The sequence below is a fragment of the Urocitellus parryii genome, chromosome 14 (genome assembly GCF_045843805.1).
Source record: "Urocitellus parryii isolate mUroPar1 chromosome 14, mUroPar1.hap1, whole genome shotgun sequence".
NCBI classification, from domain to species: Eukaryota; Metazoa; Chordata; class Mammalia; order Rodentia; family Sciuridae; genus Urocitellus; species Urocitellus parryii.
In genome coordinates, this window is record NC_135544.1 from 49,981,868 (window position 1) to 50,004,405 (window position 22,538).

The following is a 22,538-nucleotide window of genomic DNA, read 5'->3' on the forward strand; positions in this document are numbered from 1 at the left end:
GGCGAGCCTCAAACGTGATCCTCCTGCCTCTGCCTCCAGAGTCTCTACGATTTCAGGTGTGCAACACTGTACGTGGTATATATCTATATATACATATATATGCTACATATACATACAGACATACTTAAAATATATATGTATATATACACATATGTATGTACTTATATATATACATACATATATATATGTATGTATATATATATTTTTTAAATCAGCCAACAATGAGCACGTGCTGTGTGCTGGAAACAAAGTTTTGCGCCCAGGAATCTAACATTCTAGAGAGGGAACGAGAGCAATAAATAAGCATACAGAAAATATTATACAAGACATTATGCTCTATCCATACACACACAAGACAACGTTAGAACGATGAAAGGTGTCAGAAAGAAAATAGAAACACCATTACAAATAAGAAAGAAGTAAGAACATACATAGGGCAACATGATGTAGGGTACCCAGGGGAGACCACTTATATAGAGGGATGAGGAAAACCATTTTGTGGATCACTTTGACATATGGCAGCACCTGGGGGACTCTGCTCAGCCCACGTACTCTAGGAAACCGCCATCTTCTTACTCTCGGGTGAAAGTCACCATAAGGAGGTACGACCGTGGACTTCTGGAGTCACAGAAAACCACAATCTGCCGTGCCCCCAGGGCCTGTGCGCACACACTGGGGCGTTGCTGTGGCTCTGCGGCAAGGACCTCTTCTGCAATGCTCCGGGGGACGTGCCCTCCTGGGCCGAAGACACGCAGGGGCCTTCTGAACAAACAGTAAACGTGGAGGGAGAACCCGCAGCCTGCAAGGGGCCATGAGGTCAGCAGAGTGTGAGGCCAACCCTTGTTCAGTTCAGAGTTCATGGGAACACTCGGGCGCGGGAGGAAGCACCGGTTATCTGCCACGGCCATCTGCTCTGGTAACTGTGGATCTTCAACGAGAGGCGAAGCCCGTGGACAACTGGAAACTGCCCTGTGTTCGTGCTTTAAGCCTTGTTTCGGATTTACTTCCTCCTAAGTCAGTCCTTAGAGAAGCAGAAAAAGAGACAGGCACACATTCTGTTTTATGAGCAAAGGTAAAACCTGCACTTTTTTTTTTTTTTTTTTTTATCCAATCCTATATAAAACGTTTCCGTTTCACTGGTTTCCCAACTGGAAAAAGGGGTGAGAGATTCAATCTAGAAGATTTTCAAAACAGTTAGGCAGAAAGGGCATCCTTTCTTCTTCTTCTTTTCTTTCCTACAATCCACTTGTCTACTTATTGTTATGATTTTTTAATGTTTCCTGGTTTTAATTACGATGTGACTTGTGGCAGCGTGGGAAGGAAAGGACTCCAAAGCTGGCGAATCCTGGGGTGGCACACTTGGGGGCACATGTTCACCAGTTCTCAGCCCCGGTGACATCAGACGCTGCTGATGGCAAGTGGATGACTGCCGGTCACATCAGCCCTGAACAGACAAGCTGAGCGCCCGGGGAAGCAGCCTCCCCACTCACTGCAAGGAAATGGCTTTGCTGCCACATTCCCCAGACTGTTCCAGCAAGAGGTTCCCTGTGATCACTGGCCCCTGACATGTTCCAGCAAGAGGTTCCGTGTGATCGCTGGCCCCTGACACCTCCCTGGCGCGGGGGACGCAGGAGGACAGGCAGAGAGAAAGCCCAGGGTCCCCAGTAGACAGAGCAGCTCTCTGTGACCTTCCTCCTCTTGCCCCTGCTGCGCTTTGTCCTCAGGAGTCTCCTGGCTTGGTCCCCCGGTGCAGTGGTTTGGGGGAAGGTCTAGGACCACTAAAAGGAGGGGTCATGAGGCCATTAGGTCCCTGGCAGTGCCTTCCCGAGGGATCAGTGCCGCACTCCTGGAAGGTTTTCATTTATTTATTTTTTTTTATTTTTTATTTTCTCTCTATTTTTATACTGGGGATTTAACCCAGGAGCACTCTACCACCAAGCTATGTCCCCAGCCCTCTTCTATTCATTTATTTATTTTTAAATTTTGAGACAGGGTCTTGCTAAATTGCTGAGGCTGGCTTTGAACTTGCAATCTTCCTGCCTGGGCCTCCCAGGTCGCTGGGAATACAGGCACCATTCCTGGCTGTGAGTTGGCTCTTGATAGAGCAAGTGGTTATAAAAAGAGCAAGCCCGGCCCCTGAGTCACTCTTCCTTCTCACCCTGTGTTCACGTCCCCTTGCACGCCCTCCTGTCCTGATGCAAGCCACCATTATGTAACACCGTCAGGGGGACTCTCAACAGAGGCCAAGCAGATGCAGTTGACCAATCTCGGACTTTCTGTGAGCAAAATAAACCTCTTCTCTTTATAAAGTACCCAGCCTCGAGTATTATGTTATAGCAACAGAAAATGGACTAATTCACCTTCCTTCCTGCCCTGTTTTCTAAATCCTATGCAGCCCACGCCTGCATCCTGAGAAGGCCCAGAGTGCCTTCTCTGCTATGTAGCCTCCATTACTGTAGTCTTTTCGGCAGTATCAGCCATTGTCATGTGAGATAATAATTTCTTTGACCCTTTTTGCAAAACTCCACACAATCCTAGGAGACAGTAAGACCTCCAAGACAAATTCTGATGACTCAAATTTAAAAATGGCACTGTGGTTTTGCGTGAGGAATGGCTACACAAAATAAAACCTTGGTTATCTTTCTCCTAGACGGTGGAGACATTCCTGCATTTGCTTAGCATTTCTTCTGCTTTTCCGCTTGCAGATATCTGAGGTCTCACTTTTTATATTCCTATTCCAGTTGTTTATCTTTTTTAAAAAAAAATCTGAAAATTAAATTCACAAGATTAAACAGCTCTGCCTTTTGTTGTCCACGAAGTGGCACAGAAATTCTGAGGCCATTCAGACACCGGCATTGATTCTGAGTGTTAGAAAACAGGGATTCTTCTCTCCTTTTCTCCAAGCATGAGACCACCGCCAAAAGCCTTTCCTCGGCTGCTCCCGATCTCCATGTGCAACAGAAGCCACGTCAGCTCTGCTCACCAAACTCTCCTGTTCCACGTGGATTTTATGATTTGAGGCACAAAGTGCTTGAGGAAACAGATGGGGGCTTGGCTTCTCACTCTGATTCTGTCATTAACTTGCTTTGTGACCTTGGGCAAACCATGCCCTCTGGGGTAAGCTCATCTGTAAAACTCAAGGCACTGTCCGGAGATCCATTCCCAAGGGCAGGGGCTTCAAGCCTGCCGGAGATGCTGGACTCCACTGATCCTCCCCAGCGACTGACCACCTGGCCAACTGAGGGACCTCACTCCTCATGTGCTTGTGCATTTGACATGTGTGACATCAAATGTGCCCCTGTTCAGAGTTTTGCAATAGTCTCCTGTCTTTCCACGCGGCCGTTAACTCCTGGGGCCGAGTCCTGGCATTCTGATCCTTCTTCATCCTTGAGAACTGTGGGTAGAAGACCTCAAACCCACTGACCCCGAGTAGCTGAGCAATACAGGAGTGGAAGGTGAGGCAGGGACCAGAGCCGGGTGGGCAATGCACCCTTAAGTGACCTCAGGGCGAAGGCCAGGGCATGCGGAGCTCTCCTAAATACAAGCTCAACCGGCTCTTTCAAGGAGCAGCTTCGTAAGGGGACAGTCAGGGCTGGCATGTGTCGGCCACAGAGTTTGACACAGATTATTCCCGCCGAGTCCTCACAGTAAATCTGCAAAGCATATATTCTATGAAATCCCTACTTCAGGAAAGGAAAATAAAGCTGAAGAGGTCAAGGAACTGTTTTCAGGCCACAGGATTAGCTAGTGCCTCCCGAGTCCAAGTCCTTTCTGCTCCGGCTTGTTTGTTTTCAGTGACTATTACTGGGTTTGTTATTTTTTCTGAATATAGACGTACAGACCCAGGGAAGGAGGGAGCCAGAACTTCAGAGCTAGTGGGCCTGTCTGGCCCGTCTTGGCACTTGGCGGGTGACCTCATTGATCAGGATATTCCCTCCTTTCCAGATCCACCAACACCCAGGGACGGGCTCCCACCCAGGGGCCGCTGTGCAGGCCGAGCTCATCAGGCAGGCGGCGGCGAATCTGCAGCCTGGATGCCAGCAGGACCCACGCCTCCTGGACGCCAGCCTAACGCAGGAAGGATCACGGTCTCTGGTGGAAAACAGCCTGCTGCTAAGTTCTCAAGGTCATTCTGCCTAAACCGATGACGGGAGACAAAGTGGCCTTGGATAAGGGCGGCACAGGGAAGGGAGTTTCTGGGGCCCCAGCAGCAGCGGCAGCAGCAGCCAAGCAAGAGGGAAGCCACGGACCGAGGCTGCCCAGAGGGAAGACGCACAGCTGAGGTCTCCAGCGGCGGCCCCCCATGCGCAGAGTCCTTGGGGCCGGTCTGCACAAGGGTTTCACAGCCATCATGGCTCCCAGGTCTGGCAGCTCTGGGTCAAGAAGGAGCTTGGCCGTGGGGGCAGGAATCCAGCAGAGGCTTGCAGACCTCGAGTGACTTGCTCATGACCACAGGGCTTCTCAGGACAGGGCCTGCAGAAGAAACCCAGCCCTGCTTTCTGGGCCACCGGCACAAGGCCAAACCCTCCCACCAAGGTAATTCCACAGAAGGCAATAACACTGCCAGGGAGGGCCGGGAGCCTTTCCCTCCTCTTTCCGGGCAGGGGGTTCCCCTCTTATTAGCACAGGGAGTGCCCCTCCTGCAGCGTAGGCCCCGCCCACTTAGGACACATTGATGACTATTTCACAGTAAATTCGCAAAACATAGATTCTATGAAATCACCGTGGGGCTACAGAAAACCTATCACACCAGACGAACGCCCTTCCTTGCTAGAATCAGTATCAGTATCTACGCAGCTGGGCTCAATCTGGTGAGTGGATTGCATTTCCCTCAGAGAAGACCCTGGGTCCAGAAAATGTAGACGGCACAGAACAGAACCAGGAAACTTATTCATAAGTGGTTTATAAGGCATCACAGGAGTTACTAAAGACATCAAGCGAATGCCTGGTCTCGTAATTTGAAGGGGCCAATAGAAGAGAAACCTGATTCCCCTCTGAAGGTGTAGCAGTAAGATCTGTATTCCTCTTTACCTGGACTCAAGGAACTCTGGCACAGAGCAGAAAACAAAGCACTAATAAAAATCTATGGGGCGGGGTGACAAGGAAACTGGAGATTCAGTTTCCTTTTTTGTGTTTTTTTTTCCCCAGTAGAAATATGATATTTGAGATTGGTTAAGTTGACTTGTGAATTTTTTTGAGAAAGAAGTTCAGAAATTCTGCCTGAAGTAAACTGTCCATGTTGGTAAGGGGCTGGAAGAAAGGAAGTCACAGTTAGTAACAAGCCATGTCAAGCGGATTCTTCCCTAACGGAGAAGCAGGCACCATCACAAGCAGAAGATCACTCAGCCCTGCTGACTCAGCGCATCAACTACGTCTTCATGTCAATCAGAGGCGGCTGTCAGTCATCTTAAAATATTCCCAAATAACCCAATAAATTTTTATCAGATACATCCAAATTAAGATATGCCACATGCTGCCCTCGGAGAAGGAGGGGGCTCGCGTTATTTATTTATTTAATTTTTAGAAATATTTGTTCTTTAGTTATAGGTGGACACAATATTTTAAGGGGTGCTGAGGATGGAACCCAGTGCCTCTCGAATGCTAGGCAGGCGCTCTCCCCCTGAGCCACAACCCCAGCCCATATTTATTGATTTTTTAGGGCTGGGGATCAAACCCAGGGCCTCGTCCAAGCTAGGCAAGTGCTCAACCCCTGAGCCTCACCCCTACTTCTGGGTTCCATTTAACACACACCTGGCATGAACATCCGTGGGTCTATAAAGGACACGGAAAAGAGCACTACGGTGACACACTTCAGCGAGAAAGAAAGGCTCCCTTCATTCGTACTCTCCACTCTTCCCCGACGTCTTAAACCAAGGCCCCTCCTTTCCAGCACTGGCTGACTGCCCCTTACCAGAAATGCCTGCGACCAGAGAGGTTCCAGTTGCTTTTGGATTGGGGGATATTTGCATATACATAAATGGGGTAACTTGGGGGCTGGCAGCCAAGTCAACACATGAGATTTGTTTATGCCTCCCATCTGCCTTTTACACCCAGCCTAAAGATGATATAATAGAGGGCTGGGGATGTGGCTCAAGCGGTAGCGCGCTCGCCTGGCATGCGTGCGGCCCGGGTTCGATCCTCGGCACCACATACCAACAAAGATGTTGTGTCTGCTGAAAACTGAAAAATAAATATTAAAAAAAAATTCTCTCTCTTTAGAAAAAAAAAAAAAGATGATTTTTTAAAAGTGTTGTGCATGACACAAAGGTTCCCACAGGAGCTCAGGCGTGGAACTTCCCATTCAGGGCGTCATGTGGGTGCCCACAGAGTTTCAGGTTCTGTAGCAGTCTGGATCTGGAGATCAGGGGTGACTAGGGTTTGCTGAAGTATGGTCTGAGTTTGTCTTCCAAGGTTCATGTTCTGGAACCCCCGCCCCCGCCCCATAGGGTAGCACCTCCAGGAGGTGGGGCCTCGTGTGAGGTCACTGAGAGTATCGCCCCGGCAGGCACTGAGGTCGTTCTGTGAGACCCAGTCAGTGATCTCAAGGGACTTGCTATAAAAAGAATGAGGCCCCTCCCTGTGCTCTGGTTTCCTGTCTTGCCATGTGGACACTCCCTTTGTCACACAAGCTCCCACCACTGGGAGGCCATCTGCCATGAGGTCCTCACAAGTCCAAAGTTGATGCTGGCCTCAGGCCCTTGAACCTTCAGAACTGTGAGCTACATACACCTCTTTTCTTGATAAGTTACCTGCTTCAAGTGTTTCATGACAGTAACAGGAAACAGACAATGCAGGGATATGCACCTATTCTTATGCAATATGTTTCGCCACTCACCCACTTCCAGAAAGAGCATGCTAAGGAACCAAGGCACATGGATGCAATTCCTCATCCACTTAGAGCCACGAACTGATCAATTAACCAGGGCCAGAGAGTGCTTTCTGTAAGTGCCAGATGATCAATGCAGGCCATGGGGCTAACAGCAGCATCTCCAATCTCCCAGAGCTGATGATTTAGGAAGTGAGAGTGAGCACTCTCCTAAACTGGCCAGAGAGAGATCAGAGGCTGCATCCCCCAAGGGCCAGACCCCATGCAGCACAGAGTACTCTGATAGCCCAGAGGGAAACGTTAGGGATCAGTGTGTTCTGAAGACACATTATGGAGAAGAAAGGGTTTAAATGAGGCTTTGAAGGTTGGGCAGACAGAGGAACATTATGTTTTTCCACGGAAGGGGTTGGTGATTTCTACTGCTGTAATCTGTCATGGGAAGTGACGGCACTGAATGGAAATGAAGTGTCTTACAGGATCTCTTGGAACTTACACTACCATGTGGGGTGGTTACTGCTGTTGGCACAGAGGGCCTAGGATGGGGCTCTCAGTGACTTAGTAAGGCTGGCTGGGGTATAGGGGGGCGTGGCGGTGCTGGGGATTAAACCCAGGGATGCTCTCCCACCAAGCTGAATCCCCAACTCTTCTATTTTACAACAGGATCTCACTAAATTGCCCAGGCTGGGCTCAAACTTGCAATCCTCCTCCTCAGCCTCCTGAGTCTCTGGGATTACTGGTGTGCATCACTGGCCTTTGAAAGTTAAAATGCAGAATCAACAAAAGACCCGAGGACAAGAACCTGAATAAAAACAAAGTCACAGGAAGAAAAGAGAGTAACTCCTGGGCCATCCTCCCTCGTCCATGACCTCACTGAACTCGTTCATGTGGGAATTCATCATGTGACGTCCTGATTAGCCAGGGAAGCTGCAGGCTGTCTGCAGAGGTGAGACCAAGTGGTACTCACCAACAGACATTCAGGAAAGAGGTAACTTTAGAAAAGTCTGTGTAGGCCAGGTGCAGAGGTGCACACCTGTAATCCCAGGGACTTGGGAGGCTGAGCCAGGAGGAGGGCAAGTTCTAGACCAGCCTGAGCATGTTAGTGAGACCCCGTCTCAAAACTGAAAGGGCAGGGGGTGTAGCTCAGTGGTACAGCACTTGCCTAGCATGCAAGAGGCTCTGGATTCAGTCCACAGTAAGGAAGGAAGGAAGAGAGGGAGGCAGGGAGGGAGGAAGGGAGGGAGGAGTCTTTGTGGATTCCATCACTGAAGAACAGCTTCCTGAACTGGAGATGAGCTAGGCATGCTGCTAATGGACCTTGAACATCCTTGGCCAATTGCAATATAGCTGCTTTCAGTCTGGCAATATTCCCTGCTAGATTTACTGGGTCCTTGTCCCAGTAAATCTAGTTTTCTGTTGCTAGTATCAAAATACCACAGATTGGATATGTTATAAAGAAAAGAGGTCTATGTTGGCTACAGTTCTGCTCCAAGGCAGAGGGGTAAATCTGGTGATGGCAGAGTGCCAAGATGGATCAAAGCATCACATGGTAAGAGACAAGGAACACATAAGTGATTAATTACTTTCTCATCTCTATCCTGTTTTTTTTTTTTTTTGGGGGGTGGGGGGGTACCAGGGGATTGAACTTGGAGGCACTCGACCACGGGACCACATCCCCAACCCTATTTTGTGTTTTATTTAGAGACAGGGTCTCACTGAGTTACTTAGCGCCTCACTGTTACTGAGGCTGGCTTTGAACTCACAATCTACTTGCCTCAGCCTCCCAAGCCGCTGGGATTATAGGCATGAGCCACCAGTCCCGCTACCACTCCCGGCCCTGGTCTCACAAAGCCGTCACTATTCAATCAAGGGGCCCCACACTGATGACCTTACTGAATCCTAATCACTTCCCAAAGGCCCCTCCCACTTAATGCCTCACAGTGGGAACGAAACTCCAACATGAGTCTCAGGGGGACGAACCACATCCTCGTCACAGCAGCCCCGACTGCAAACCCACGGGCATTTTATGATCATGGTCTATCACAGAGGCTGTGCGGGTCCCTGTGTAATTTCCCACTGAACCAGCACAGACAGCAGCATTCTGCCCTTCCCACAGAGGAACAGTGCGGAGTCTGTAAGGTCAGGTGGTTAGGAAGGTCACCCTCAGGTGGCTGAGCACTGAAACACTTATGCCTTTGTATTCACGGTGCAGGCGGAGAGGCTCAGTGACCCCGCGGGCTCCTTACTGGTGGGTTAATAACTGTAATTGCACCTACTTTACAGAGTGTTGTAAGGCTCCGCAGTGGTTTCGGGCACGGAGGAGGGATTAGGTAAGCGTCTGCAGTTATTACTATCATTATTGCTTTCACAATTGGCATGTTTGCAGCTGAGAAAAGACTGAATTAATTAATGATTACACCTACTTCCCTCCACGATCCCATATCAATGACCCAATTCCAGGGAAACGAGAGTCGACAGGTTGCCAGCCACACACTGTGTGGTCCAGGAAAGAGGGATCTCCCTCCACACAGACAGCTGCTCGGAAGCCCACACCTTGCAGAGGACGCCTCTGGAGCAGGACCGACAGACAGGCTGAGGGCCCAGGAATGGCCACTGCTACGCCCCAGCCCTGGGGGGACACTCACCACGTAGAGATTGCGCCAGATGACAGCCCATTCCCGCAGAGTGCACGTGAGCTCCTGCACCAGCGGGAGCTCCCCCGGAATCACGGTCTCGTTCTGCCTGAGAACCAAACAGACGCTCCTTTTACTGTGGGGTGATCGGAAGTGCTTTTCCAGACGACATTCCCCAAGCGCAAGATAGGAATGGGGACGCTCCGGCTTGAAATCGGCAAAACCTTCTCGTGGAGGGGGGTGTGTGTCGTGTAGGACACTTACCCTCATCTGAGACAAAGGAAGCATTTCAGAACAGCACAGTCCCCCACCTGAGCTCAGGTTCTGCAGCCTCTACCCCACCCCCCATATGGCCTCATGATGGCTTCAGTGATTCTCAGAAATGTAAGTGAAAAAACATTATGTTCACTGGTTCCACCAGGGAGGACAGGAAGAGAGTGTGCCTGGCCTGAACATCCTGGGGCCTGTGATCTCACCCACCTCCTACCAGCAGGGACTGGGGCAGCACCCGCTTCTCACCTGCTGCTTCACAGCATGGAAAACACAAAAAAATCCTAACATAAATACCCTCCAGTATTTCTATCATTAGCTAAAGAAAGAGCAATTGCCAGCAAACAAATGTGAGCCAACTCCAGACAGAGTGAAGGAAGTGTTTCAAGATAAATAGGACTCGTGAAACACCTGGGGCACACTCACTATGGGAATCACAGAGGGCCCCGGCTCATGAGGTTCCACTTCCTATTTCACAGCTTTATAAAGGTTTGAATGCATATCCATACGGTCAACACTTTATTATAAGCCTTTGTGCTAGATGATTTTTCCCAACTCAGGCTAATGGGAGAAGGCAGACTGAGACATGCAGGTTAGATGTCTGAGATGCATTTTCGACTTACAACATTTTCAGCTTGCAACAGGTTTATGGGGACCTAACCCCATCATAAGCTGAGCATGTGAGTTGCAGATTTCACCTGGCAGCCCTGTTGGGTACAACGGGCCTCCTACTCTGCCTTTCCACCAATGTGGCCAATGACATCTGGAGTCTGCCCAGGAATGGCCCACTGGAAAGATGATTCTCCAAGAGGGCAGGACACCTGGCTATTGGTCCCGGTTCCGCCATCAAAGAGTTGTGTGAAGTTGTCTTCAGATGAGGGCGCTGAGCTTAGGATGGAGAAAGTTCTTTCTGGCTCTGAGGCTGCATGACTCTGAGTCCCAGCCCCCTCCTCCCCTGCCAGCCATGGATTCCAGGCCCACTTCTGACTGTCTCCTTAACCCTCCTGCCTGGAGACTCAAGAGCTCCCTGCTTCTTTCCCGGTTGGGCTGAATATCATCTTCTTGGGTGTCACAAAGGTCGTACTTTTCAGTACAAAAGAGACGGGCAAGAAATGGGAAAAGATGAACCTCAGCAGATGTGATGTGCAGAGCACAGTCACACCTATCAGTCACTGGAATCTCACATCAGGCCCACGAGCAACCCCTGCAGAGCTGGACGGCTGTCCCCAGTGTGCAGTGAAAAACCCAGGTACACAGTAGGCTCAGGGATGTGTCCCTGCTTCAGAGCTGATCCATACAGACTGCCGCTTACTCCTCTCCCCTGCAAGATTTCAGACTGGGAACTTCTCAGATTCAGCTGAAGAGCCCCACAGGTTCGTGCAGGAGCACGTGCACACACACAGACAGTGAGCGGGAAGTCAATACAAGGAGGGGCACAGGCCCTCAGTGGATGACAGCTCCCTGTCATCAGCAAGATGCAAGGGAGGAACCATGAAGACACAGCAAGGAATTATATCAGGGAAGTGTTCTAATCCTGTCCCTCTCAGAGGACAAGTGGAGCCAAGCAGATGGGAGTAATGTGAGTGTGCAAGGCACCCTGTCACGATCATCTCACATCTTCGTCCTTTCTAGGTGTCTTCCTGAACTGGAACTTACCCTCGGTCTTCCACAGTGGCCTCTTTCAGGTGGATATAGGTTTCAGGAAAAATACCCTACGGAGAGAAGAAGGGTCGTGATTAAGACCATCAAAAAACCTCAGTCCAAGGTCCAACGCACGAAGGGTTGCAGGAATGACGGGGGACACCATGAGGACAGGAAGTGTTCTGCTCGGGTTTGTAGGATGTCAGCCACAGTGACAGGATGGAACATTGAAAAGGCAGAAGTTAAGATCTGGGCTCAGAGAGCACAGGACTCACGTTTCATAAACCCAGAGGCAGACTGGTCCCTGTCAGCTCAGAGCTCCCATGGTGGCAAGGAGTTTACCAGCGAGCCTCAAAAAACCCCCTTCATAGCCAACACGCACGAGATGGTTCTCGTGAAAGGAGCCCTCGGAGTGAGTGAGTCAGACAGCTCTGTGGGACCAGCTCCTGGGCTCCTAAAGTGACTGACTTCCTGAAGCCAATCCTCTGAGTACTTTCACTTAAACCAAATGCATCCCAAACCAGGGACACCAGTTATCTGGTTATTCCCTGCACTTCCCAACCTTCAATGCCCTCCCTTCTGCACCGTAAAAGGCAATTCTATGTCAGTACTGTGACACTGCCCACTGGGGACACTAAGGCCCAGGAGGACCAAGGGGAAGGTCATTGACTGCTGAGTAGAAACTAGAGGACCGAGGATGGATGCGGTCTACCAAAAGGAAGCACCTCGTTCCCAAGGGTTTTCTCAAATTCTAAGAGCTCCTCTTTCACAGTGCAATACGCTCCCTCGGCCAAGAGAGAAAATGCCATCTGGAGAAGGCACTGCTGGGCACAGGGCAGCTTCCGTGCCAGGCCAGACCAGGGAAGAGGAGAGCTTGCCGGGGGACACCTTGGCTCAGCTCCCAGAAGAGCTGGAGTGAGCTCCGTGGACACTCCATGTCAGGGGCGCTGCCCGGAGGACGGTGGTTCGGGTCCCACGTACACCCAGGGCTGCTCCTGGGTCCAGCGTCACTACTATATTTGTCTGCACAATATTCTCCTTTCTCCCTTTTCATCCTCTGCCAGTAAAACAGGAAACAGCAAGAACATCTCGGATTAAGCGGCTTCCAGCGTTGGTGATGACGGAGTGGATCCTGCATCTGCTCCAGGCAGACGCCCAAGGGCCCACCCTCTCCCAGCCAGGCAGACAGGACCAGGAGAAAGTGCAGGCCGTGGCCTGGCTTTATGCGAGGGGCAGCCGGGTCATGTGCTGCTCCAGGCCCATGACTGATAAGACCAAGGACACACAGACTGGGCGACTTCATCTCTTTCTTTACACGTACCAACTGCGAGCAATTTTGGAAAAATGACCAAGCAATTAAACCTAAACATTTAATGTGTGTGTAGTTAGCTTGGGTCCTGATTTATGGAACGCCAAAGCTCCACCTCTGTCCCCAGGATGCCTCAGGGATTGTGGGTGTTTCTTCTGTCTGCTGAGCTGAGACCTGGACTTGCTCTCTGGATCTCACCTTGAGGACGTGATACCAAGCCAGTCACAGAGGGTCCCAAATGAGAAACCTGCAGCAGCTAGACTCAAAGTAGAACCAGGTCCCAGGGGCTGAGGGAGGGGTCTGAGGAGCTAGTGCTTCACATGTACAGAGCTTCAGTTGGGAAGGTGAAAATGCTCTGTGTGTGGATGGTGGTCACGGAAGCATGACAACGTGAATGTACCTAAATGTCACTGCATTGCACACTGAAAATCAGCAAAGGTGTGAAATTTCATGCATTTTAACCACACACACACACACACACACACACCCCAAAAAGTCCAGAACTCATTTAAAAAGCATGGGGTGTAGGGTGGTGGAATGCTTTGGGAAGAGATAAACTGCTTAACAGTAGTAACTACAGAGTAGAAGTTTCAAGATGTGCCATTGCTGTGGCTGGGGGTATAGCTCAGTGGTAGAACTTAGCTTGGGTGAGGCCCTGGGTTTGCTCTGCAGCATCCCAAAAAAGTAACACTGCTAGTCCAAAGGAATCTCCTTGCAGGGACTCTTTCAATCAAGAAGGCAAAAAGCCAGTTAAAATCTTCATGTATTCAATCTGGTGACGGCTCTGTCCTCCCAAAGGGGAGAGCACCAAGGCAGAAGTGTTCTGATTTATAAGCAGAGATGGTTTGTGATACCTAAGCCAATCACCAGCCCGAGTTCGGACATGATGTTCAGACTGAGAGAAAACCCATTCTCTCCTCTTACCAACCTGTCATTTGAAGGCTTCATGGTGCCATGGTGGCATTGACCATGTACAGCCCCTTAATTTGCTTATGGAGCTTTTCTGATGACACACACACTAAAAAAGCCAGAGCAAACTTGGGTCATATATGTCTGATTTATAGCCTGTCTCTCAATCCTGCTTTTCCTTGCTTAATGTAGCCAACTCAATTAAAAAAAAAAAAAAAAAAAAAAAAAAAAAAACAACTAATGGTGTCTAGATGTTGCCTTTATTCACCCTCCACAATCCTGCGGGATCAATAACCAGTTCTACAGAGCTCTTGGCTTCTTCAATTCACAAAACCACTGGCTCCTCCCATCACCACTCTAAATGACCAGGTCTGATTATAAATGGCCCCGAGAATGTCCATTAAGACCACAGGCCCTCAGGCAGCTCTTCCCCAACAGGAAGGCGGGCACAGCTCAAGAGCGCGCTGCTGCTGATGGGTTGGACTCTAATGAAATGCTATGGAAAGCTGAGCGTGTTCAGGAGCTGGGGCTTGGCCTGCCATCCGTTCTCCTTGGATCTCTCCACAGGAAAGGTGCTTTAACCTGGGGCCATCACATCGGGATGTCACAAAGTTCTTAAAAAAAAAAAAAAAAAAGAACAAAGAGAAGCGCTTCCTGAACTATTTCTTCTGAAATGTGATGTTTTAAGCTTAAACAAGGGTTTTAGGAACTATTGAATGAATACCAAAAAAAAAAAAAAAAAAATTTAAAGCACATCTGAAACTTATTTACATCCTAGGGGGACATCTGTCCATCAAAGACGACCTCAGGGCACTGCAGCTAGGTGGGTTTGGGTTTATCAGGAAATCACAGAAGGTCTCAGAAACCAAGCACTTCTCTGCTGTGACACAGCCTTACAGACTCTGAAAAGGAAGACTGTCAGTCTGGGACCTTGGTCAACACGTGTGTATTCACCAGCTAAAAATCAAGACTTCTGTTTGCTCTTGACATTTCATGTGAATTTATCTGAGAATTTTTGTTGGCTTGCTTATTTGTTTTGCAGGGCTGGGGATTGAACCCAGGGCTGTACCTCGGAGCTATGTCCCAGCTCTTCTATATTTTTAAAAATTAACTTACAAAATAGAAGATTGGGAATTAAGTGACCTCCATATTTTTGCCCTTCAATAAACTCAGAACATCAAAGTTTCATTAACTCCTTTTGTGCAAACACCTGCAGGGCTGAACCCAAACTAAGCAGTAGTGGCTGCTGGCCAGGTAACCTGCCTCCAAGTCCCGCACCTGAGTCCTAGTCTAGACCTTAAACCTCATGGTTTAATTCACTCCAGCACCTGCCTCCTTCGGAGACACTGGGGTCAACAGGAGAGTATATGAAAATAATTCATCTTCCAATGAAGACATGAGAATCTAACAGCAGGTAGAAAAATTCAGCATCCGGGTTTGGAGAGAGACAGAAGGCTCCACACTAGGGAGCTGCCAAAGTAGATGTCACCTTTGTTTGGTTACATTATTAAGTTGTCAAAGCAAACTGTGTGTGTGCATTTGTGTGTGTGTGTGTGTGTGTGTGTGTGTGTGTGCGCGCGCGCGCGCGCACACGCAAACACCAAGTGTGACTGAAGAATCAACGTTTTTCAGAGCCTCTACCTGGTAGGAAGGTGTTCTGGGGTCCTGAGCTCTTTGGAGAGTCACCTTCTCCGAGCTCTTTGGGAGCTCAACATCTGCCCACCTGCACGGGACTACTGCATGCTGTGTCTAAGGAATGAGAACTGTGGAGGTTTTCTGTTTGCTTTTTCCTGTTTCTTTTCTTCTTCCCTCTTGATAAACTCAGAACTTTTTCTCTCTCCCCTTCCCTATTTCGCTATCTGGCTCCTGAGCTAATGGTGATATAATAAGGCCCGACCAACTTTGCTCTTTCAAAACAAAGTGCTGAGATGGCATGTTGTCCCAGCAAGCCGTACCAAAGGCACAGAGCTGACGGGATCTAAAATAAACCAAGGGGGGTATTAACACAACTGGCAGTTTTATTAGCTTGACAATGAGTAGCTCTGACACTGGGAAAAGAAACCGTCTAGATGGGTATTTTTCAAATTCTGCCCAGGATGAATAGTAGGAGATGAACTTTTATGGTGGACCAGTTCTGCACATCAAATACCTACATTAACAATGCATGAAAAACAGGACACACACCTAGGACAAGAGTTTCATGAGACAATATTTACCACAGCACCCCATTTTCTTCCCTGTTTTTCAACTTCCTGTTTTTGTAAAATGTTGGTTTAGAATTCACTGTATTGATTTCATCATGTCTTATTGGGATAGTGAGGCTCAGACTTGAAAATTGTCTATCGGACAATGAAGAAAAGAATCAAGTGGCCACAGGGAGGCCCTTCGGTTGGGGGACTGAGACTTGAAAGTGCCCCTGGGGCACTGTTCTGCATCACCAGCCTGCTCAGCTTGAGGGGCAGGGAGCCAGAGGCCAGCCAGGGCCTCCTCCTTGCTTCCGATGGTGGGAAACACAGCCCATGAGATTTACACTATTATTCTTGAGCACTGAGGTCAGAGAAATTACTTTTAGATCAAAAGAAAGGCCTCAAAAAGCAAGCAAACTAGGTCCAGAGAGAGCAGATAAGGAGACCAGAGAACACAGATTGCAGACAGTTCAAAAGACATAAACAATTCAACAATAGGCCGTACCTTTTTAGATTTATTCTGGAGGGTGTAGCCTCGGTACCAACCTGTTGGGGTAAAAGAGAACACAAAATCTTATTATGTTTACTGGATAACATAAAGATGTCAGTAGTTATCATTCTTCTGTTAGCACATGAAGTTCACATGCTAAAAGGAGAACCCAAGAGATAATGAGTGGACAACATTATAGGACAGGAACAGTTACGTTAGCCATACAGTAAAAATCCAGATCTGCTTCAGAGCTGTATTCTCTTGATAACTCGAGGACTGGAAATTCATAGGCCCAAGCCCCTTATCTACACAGCAGTCCAGACCCATAATACCTGGTACCTATGGTCATTCAGTACATGTTTTTGTATGAAAATCACTTCCATTATATATACAAATTCTGTACACAATGAAATACCTTGTCACCTTATACTACTAAAATACATCTTTTTAAATAATTTTCACTTGGGTTCTCTCATTCTTCTGCATTCCCAGGTTAAGAATCAATATTCTGGGTCAATTTTGAGTTGTAGCAAACTTTATAGATATTTGACCCCTACCACCCCCAAAATATCTCCAACAAATAATAAAACATTTCATGCAATTTTGGGTAATGCTATAAACACCCTCCTTAATAAAAAAAAATTTACTGGTGATTTAGAAAAAGACTTTAATTTCCTTTTTAAAATTCCAATAAAGACAGACATACCTGCAGATATTTTCCCATCCTATACCTTATAGAGGGGGTATACATTTTAATCTGTCCACAGGCAAATATCTTATATCAAAACCTCCCTGAACACGTAGTGTGGGAATTGCCTGGAATAATGTTCCCCAGCCCATTGGCATCAACTGAGGCATCGATGTGGTCACCTGGCCCAAGGGAACCCTGTCACAAGTAGTGCACAATATAAAGTACCAGACACAGACAGGGAGCAGATGCAATGGGTGATGAGTCCTTCAGGCATCTGCCAGTAGGTTCTAGAAGGCTCCGGGGTTGGTGTCTATATGAAAGCAACCAGAAAATAGTCACCTAATCTATGCTGTGTTGTAAGTAGAAAACTGAATTTACCTTCTTTGGGCACAGATGTGATAATATTTTTTACACAGTTTAACTTGTCAACTGTAGTCAAGAATTTAAAAGACTTTGCTATGTTTTGCAGGGAGGAGTGGGGTGCTCTGCTGTAGAACTGTGGCCTACATCAAGGCATGGGGTTAGAAAAAGATACTGAACCAGAAACACCATCCCCAATTTAGGATGCCAACGTGCAGGAAATCGAGTAATGAAAGACCAAGCTGAACGCTCCCCCCACCCAGGGTTCCAGGGTCTGTACCCACCCACACGCACTCAGTTGGTTCTGCTAAAAGATGAAAATGGGTTTTTAATTTTTTATTGGTTCTTTTTTTTTTTTTTAAGAGAGAGAGAGAGAGGAGAGAGAGAGAGAATTTTTTTAATATTTATTTTTTTTTAGTTCTCGGTGGACACAACATCTTTGTTTGTATGTGGTGCAGAGGATCGAACCCGGGCCGCACGCATGCCAGGCGAGCGCGCTACCGCTTGAGCCACATCCCCAGCCCTTTATTGGTTCTTTTTAGTTATACAGGACAGTAGAATTCATTCTGATGTAATTGTATACAATTATATATCTTATAATTGATACATATCTTATTCTAGTTGGGACCCCATTCTTATAGATGTACACAATGGTGGGAATCACATGGTGTATACCTGTATGTACACAGGAAAAAGTTTTCAGATTCATTCCACTGTCTTTCCTTTTCCTATCCCCCCTCCTGTCCCTGCATTCCCCTTTGTCTAATCTACTGAACTTCTATTCTTCTCCTCTCCCCACCCCCCACCATATTGTGGGTTAGCTTCCACATATCAACGAAAACATTCAGCCTTTGGCTTTTGGGGACTGGCTCATTTCACTTAGCTTGTTAATCTCCAAGTCCATCCATTTACTGAAAAATGTCACAACATCATTCTTCTTTATGGCTGATTAATATTCCATTGTGTATACAGACCACATTTTCTTTATCCATTCATCTGTTGAAGGGTACCTAGGTTGGTTTCATAGCTTAGCTATTGTGAATTGAGCTGCTATAAATATTAATGTGGCCACCTCACTACAGTATGATGATTTTTAATTCCTTTGGATATATACTGAGGAGTGGGATAACTGGGTCAAATGGTGGTTCCATTCCAAGTTGTCTGAGGAATCTCCATACTACTTTCCAGAGTGATTGCACCAATTTGCAGTCCTACCAGCAATGTATGAGTGTACCGTTTTCCCCACATTCTTACCAACATTTATTGTTATTTGTGTTCTTGATAACTGCCATTCTGACTGGAATGAGAAGGAATCACTCCAGTTTTTAATTTGCATTTCTCTAATTGCTGGAGATGTTGAACATTTTGAAAATGGTTTTGGACAAGTGATTGGCTTCAACTTCTCCCCGGGTCAAGGCAGAGCCAGGGCCCGTGCTGAGAAACTACTGTTTAGTCTTGTTCAAGCAGTTCTCAGCTTCTAAGAGGCCCTATAAAGCGAAGATGTCACAATTTAGACTTGGATCCACTTTCAGGAAGAATTTATCTGCCACTTCTGTAAGCAGTATTCTGCACAGCCAATCATCACAGAATTATGTTTCTTAAACCTGTCATTTTTGAAAAACTTTAACGTCCTTGCTTTTTCTCCAGAATCACGGTGCACAAAATAATCATGCTGGGATTTCAAAAGCAAACACTCATTTTCCTTGGCATCGGCAGTAGGAGAACACGTCTGTCTCTGGGGTTTTAATCATACTCTTGCTCCACAAACTCCATTGCTAATAACTGCAAAGGACGGGATAATAGCTCACAAGTGTGTCTGCTGCTTTCACAAGACAAACCTGAACGGAAATACAAGCAAGAGCCCCATTTTCCAGTTAATTCCAAATATGAATGTCAGATCATCATAATTACATACAGTAAGCTATTAGGCTTTGAGCTGTGTCATGAGGCAAAGAGGCAGAGAGTGCCTATCAACAACGGCTGTAATGAACAGGCAGCGCCAAGGGACGGGTAGAACCTCCGATGCTTGATTTTTATGCAGCGCTGGGGATGGAACCCAGGGTCTCACACAGGCTAGGCAAGGGCTCTGCCATCGAGCTCCCCTCCCCACCAGGCCCCAGATGCTTTCTTAAATTATTACGTTATTAAGATGAAGGGGAAGGTGAGTATAGAAGGTGAGTACACCTGCGTTTAGGTGAAAGGACAATCTCAAAAGGAAGTTTACCCCAACCATCGTGACAGCCAAGTGAGTCTATGCTCAGGGCAGTTCTTCCAGCAGGATCACAGATCATTTCTGTTCTCCTGGAACTGTCCCTTCTCTGATTCGAAAATATCAAAATGCCTGGTTCCACTGTCACAAGAACTTACTTTTCCTGGTTTCTTCTCATCCCCATCAGTCCAGACTCTACCATCTTCTCATTTCACCTCACCTACCAAGTGTCCCTGGGGCCACCGCAGGTTCTGGCTTCTGCCTAGGGATACCTTACCAGGCTCCTGCTGTCACTCAACAGGTAACTTACTAAACACTGATCCAAGGAGCGCGGTGTGGAGGAGAGCAAGGTGACCGTGTGGATTCCAGTCCAGTGTAAAAACAGACACAGACGCAGGGTGATCCGAGATCACGTCGGTGCTCAGAGGAAGGAGTGCTCAAGGGGAGTAACAGCTGAGGATGGCTGGAGACGTGGCTGGTGACAAGGGACATCCCTGAGGTAAGGCCATCTAAGAGAGATCACTCAGAAGCTAAAAGGATCCAGCCATGAAAATATCCAGGGAGAGAAACTTCCAGACAGAAACAAGTTCTGTGAGAAAGGTGCGTCAAGCCTAAGCTTGGGGTTCAAAGACGAGACGGAAGTGCTTGCCACAGCCACAGCCGTGAGACAGGAGGCAGGCAGGAGGCCGAACAGAGAGGGCAGTGGGGCTGGGCCCTCAGCCCTGGGCTCCCACTGGACTCCCGGGGAAACTTAGAATACAGAGGCCATGTCCAGGACCCAGGCTTAGGGCTTCTTAAAAGGTGCCCCGGGGTGCTAGGATCCTAGGTGCAGCCAGGATTCCAGGGGATTCCACGCACTCCAGGCAGGGCCTGGGTTTGACTCCGGGGACAACGGGAAGCACTGGAGGGTTTAAAGGTCAACGTGCCGGATGCTTCTAGAGCACACTGGCTGCTAGGCGAGGAGGGATGGTGGGAGGCCAGACCAGGGAGGACGGGTGGGAGGGGGCAGTGGAAGGGGGCAGAGATGGAGAGAGGCAGGATAAATCTGCAGTCCGCAGGAGCTGCTCGTGGTCTTGCTGTGAAGAGCCCTGAATGGCGGGCACTCAGCTTTGCTGACACTAATGGGCGGACAGGACATCTCTGGCACTGCATCTCCACTGAGTTACTGACATTAGGGACAAGAAGTTTGGTGGCATGAAGGAGAGTTAGATCCTTTCATAGTAAGAAGTCAACACATGAAACTGACAAGGGAAATACCAAGTCCTAAACGCACAGATATTCAGAGATGAAGAGGCGTGTGGATGAAAGAGTGGAGAGGGCTGGCACTCCTCAGAAATGAGAATCAGGAAAGAATGGCTGCTTCTCACGACACACTTTGTAGAAACGATCCGGATTTTCAGATTGCTTTTCTTTATGACAGATTAAACTAAAAATTAAGAAAAAGATAGCTGATAAGTGCTGGTAAGCCAGGCAAAGGCAAAAATCACAAGGACAGAAAACAGATCAGTACTTGCCAAGGGCTGAGGACCGGGTGGGGCTGAAGACAAAGGTGTTTGAGAATTTGAAAACCGGAAAAAAAAATTCTTTCTTTCTGTCTTTTTACAGTGCTGGGATCAAACCCAGGGCTTCTGCTCATTATAAATTATAACTAAAAAAAGACACAACGAGACACTACCATACACACACTGGGTGCCAAGCCCTGGTAGGATGTGGAGCAAATGGTCCTCTCTGATGTAGTTTCCTATTAACACCCACATACCCTGACCTAGCAATGTCCACTCTTATAATAAATGAAAACATACGTCAAAAGCAGTGTTTTGCAGCAACGTGTATCAATGCTTTACTGTCAATAGCCCAAAACTGGCCCCCACTGAGATGCACATCAGTGGGACTTTGGGTAAAGAAACTGATTCCTCCAAGGGCCGAACCTGGCAAAGCAGAGGAACTACCCGCCCATGTCATGGATGAGCCTGAATCCAGCCTGGAGAGGAGAGGAACCCAAACACAAGAGGCAGGTGTAGTCCCAGGGACATGAAGGTGGCGCGCAGGTGAACTACTCACGATGATGGAAGTCAGAACCGTGGTGGTTCACCGAGATGGGAACTTCGGGGAGGAAAGCACCAAGCACTGGGAGATTTTCTGGAGTGAGGGAAACGTTCTGCATCGTGACAGGCGCCAGGTCCACTGGCTGCATTGGAAGAAACTCACTAAATGGCTCACCAGAGATGAATGCATTTCATTGCAATATCAATTTACTGCAATTTTTTTAAAAAAGTGTGAACATTTAGCCTGCCAAGTAAACATTATAAAGTGATCATCTCAAAGAAAAAAAGAAATCAAAGAACGACTCTGTTGCTTTGTCTTGTCTTCCCCCCAAGATGTGATTCATCTCCATTGCTCATGCTGTGGTCCAACTGCTCCTTCCAAAAGTCCAACCACAGAGCCACGATCCACTCATCCACAAATGATTACAGATGCCAGGAGAGCAAGACACAAGGTCTCCAAGTCCTGAAGCTTACTTTGAAATGAAAAGAAATAAATACATAAACACGTAAGCCAAGGGGCGGGCGGGGTGGGGGTGGGGGTAAGACAATCTCATCCAGGGCTATTAAGAAGGGACACAAGAGTACCACATAAAGGACAGAGCTACTCTAGAAAGCAGGTCAGAAAATCCTCTCCAAGGAGGGACACCAGAGCTGGTGATCTGCATGAGTACACAACCGGTCACTCACTGAACACCAGTGCGCCAGGCATTGTCTTCAAGGAGGAAGGAAAGAGAGCCATACACAACCAACGGAATACAAAAGGCCCTTTAATGGAGCTGCCCGGAGATACTGGCACACAAAGGGGAGGGTTATGAATATGCGCCAGAGTCCAAAGCCATGATGGTGGGGAGGGGTGCCGAAGACGTTGTCAACAACGAAAGCATCATTCAGATGTGTCAATAATGGACTATTCTATAAGATCCCTCCCATTTTTTCCGCCAGGAGATAAATTTGGTTTTCCCTACATAAACA

At 47.9% G+C, this 22,538-nt stretch overlaps 1 protein-coding gene across 1 annotated transcript in view; it reads right to left on the reverse strand.

Moving 5' to 3' along the window:
* Positions 1 to 22,538, reverse strand: part of Dock5 (dedicator of cytokinesis 5) — a 184,689-nt gene that overhangs the window by 98,769 nt on the left and 63,382 nt on the right. Inside the window, exons 3-5 of the mRNA XM_026411607.2 lie at positions 16,277 to 16,317; positions 11,383 to 11,438; positions 9,469 to 9,565 (exon numbers count right to left, since the gene is read on the reverse strand). Of these exons, the coding sequence (XP_026267392.2) occupies positions 9,469 to 9,565; positions 11,383 to 11,438; positions 16,277 to 16,317 (194 nt within the window). The remainder of the gene's footprint in view (positions 1 to 9,468; positions 9,566 to 11,382; positions 11,439 to 16,276; positions 16,318 to 22,538) is intronic.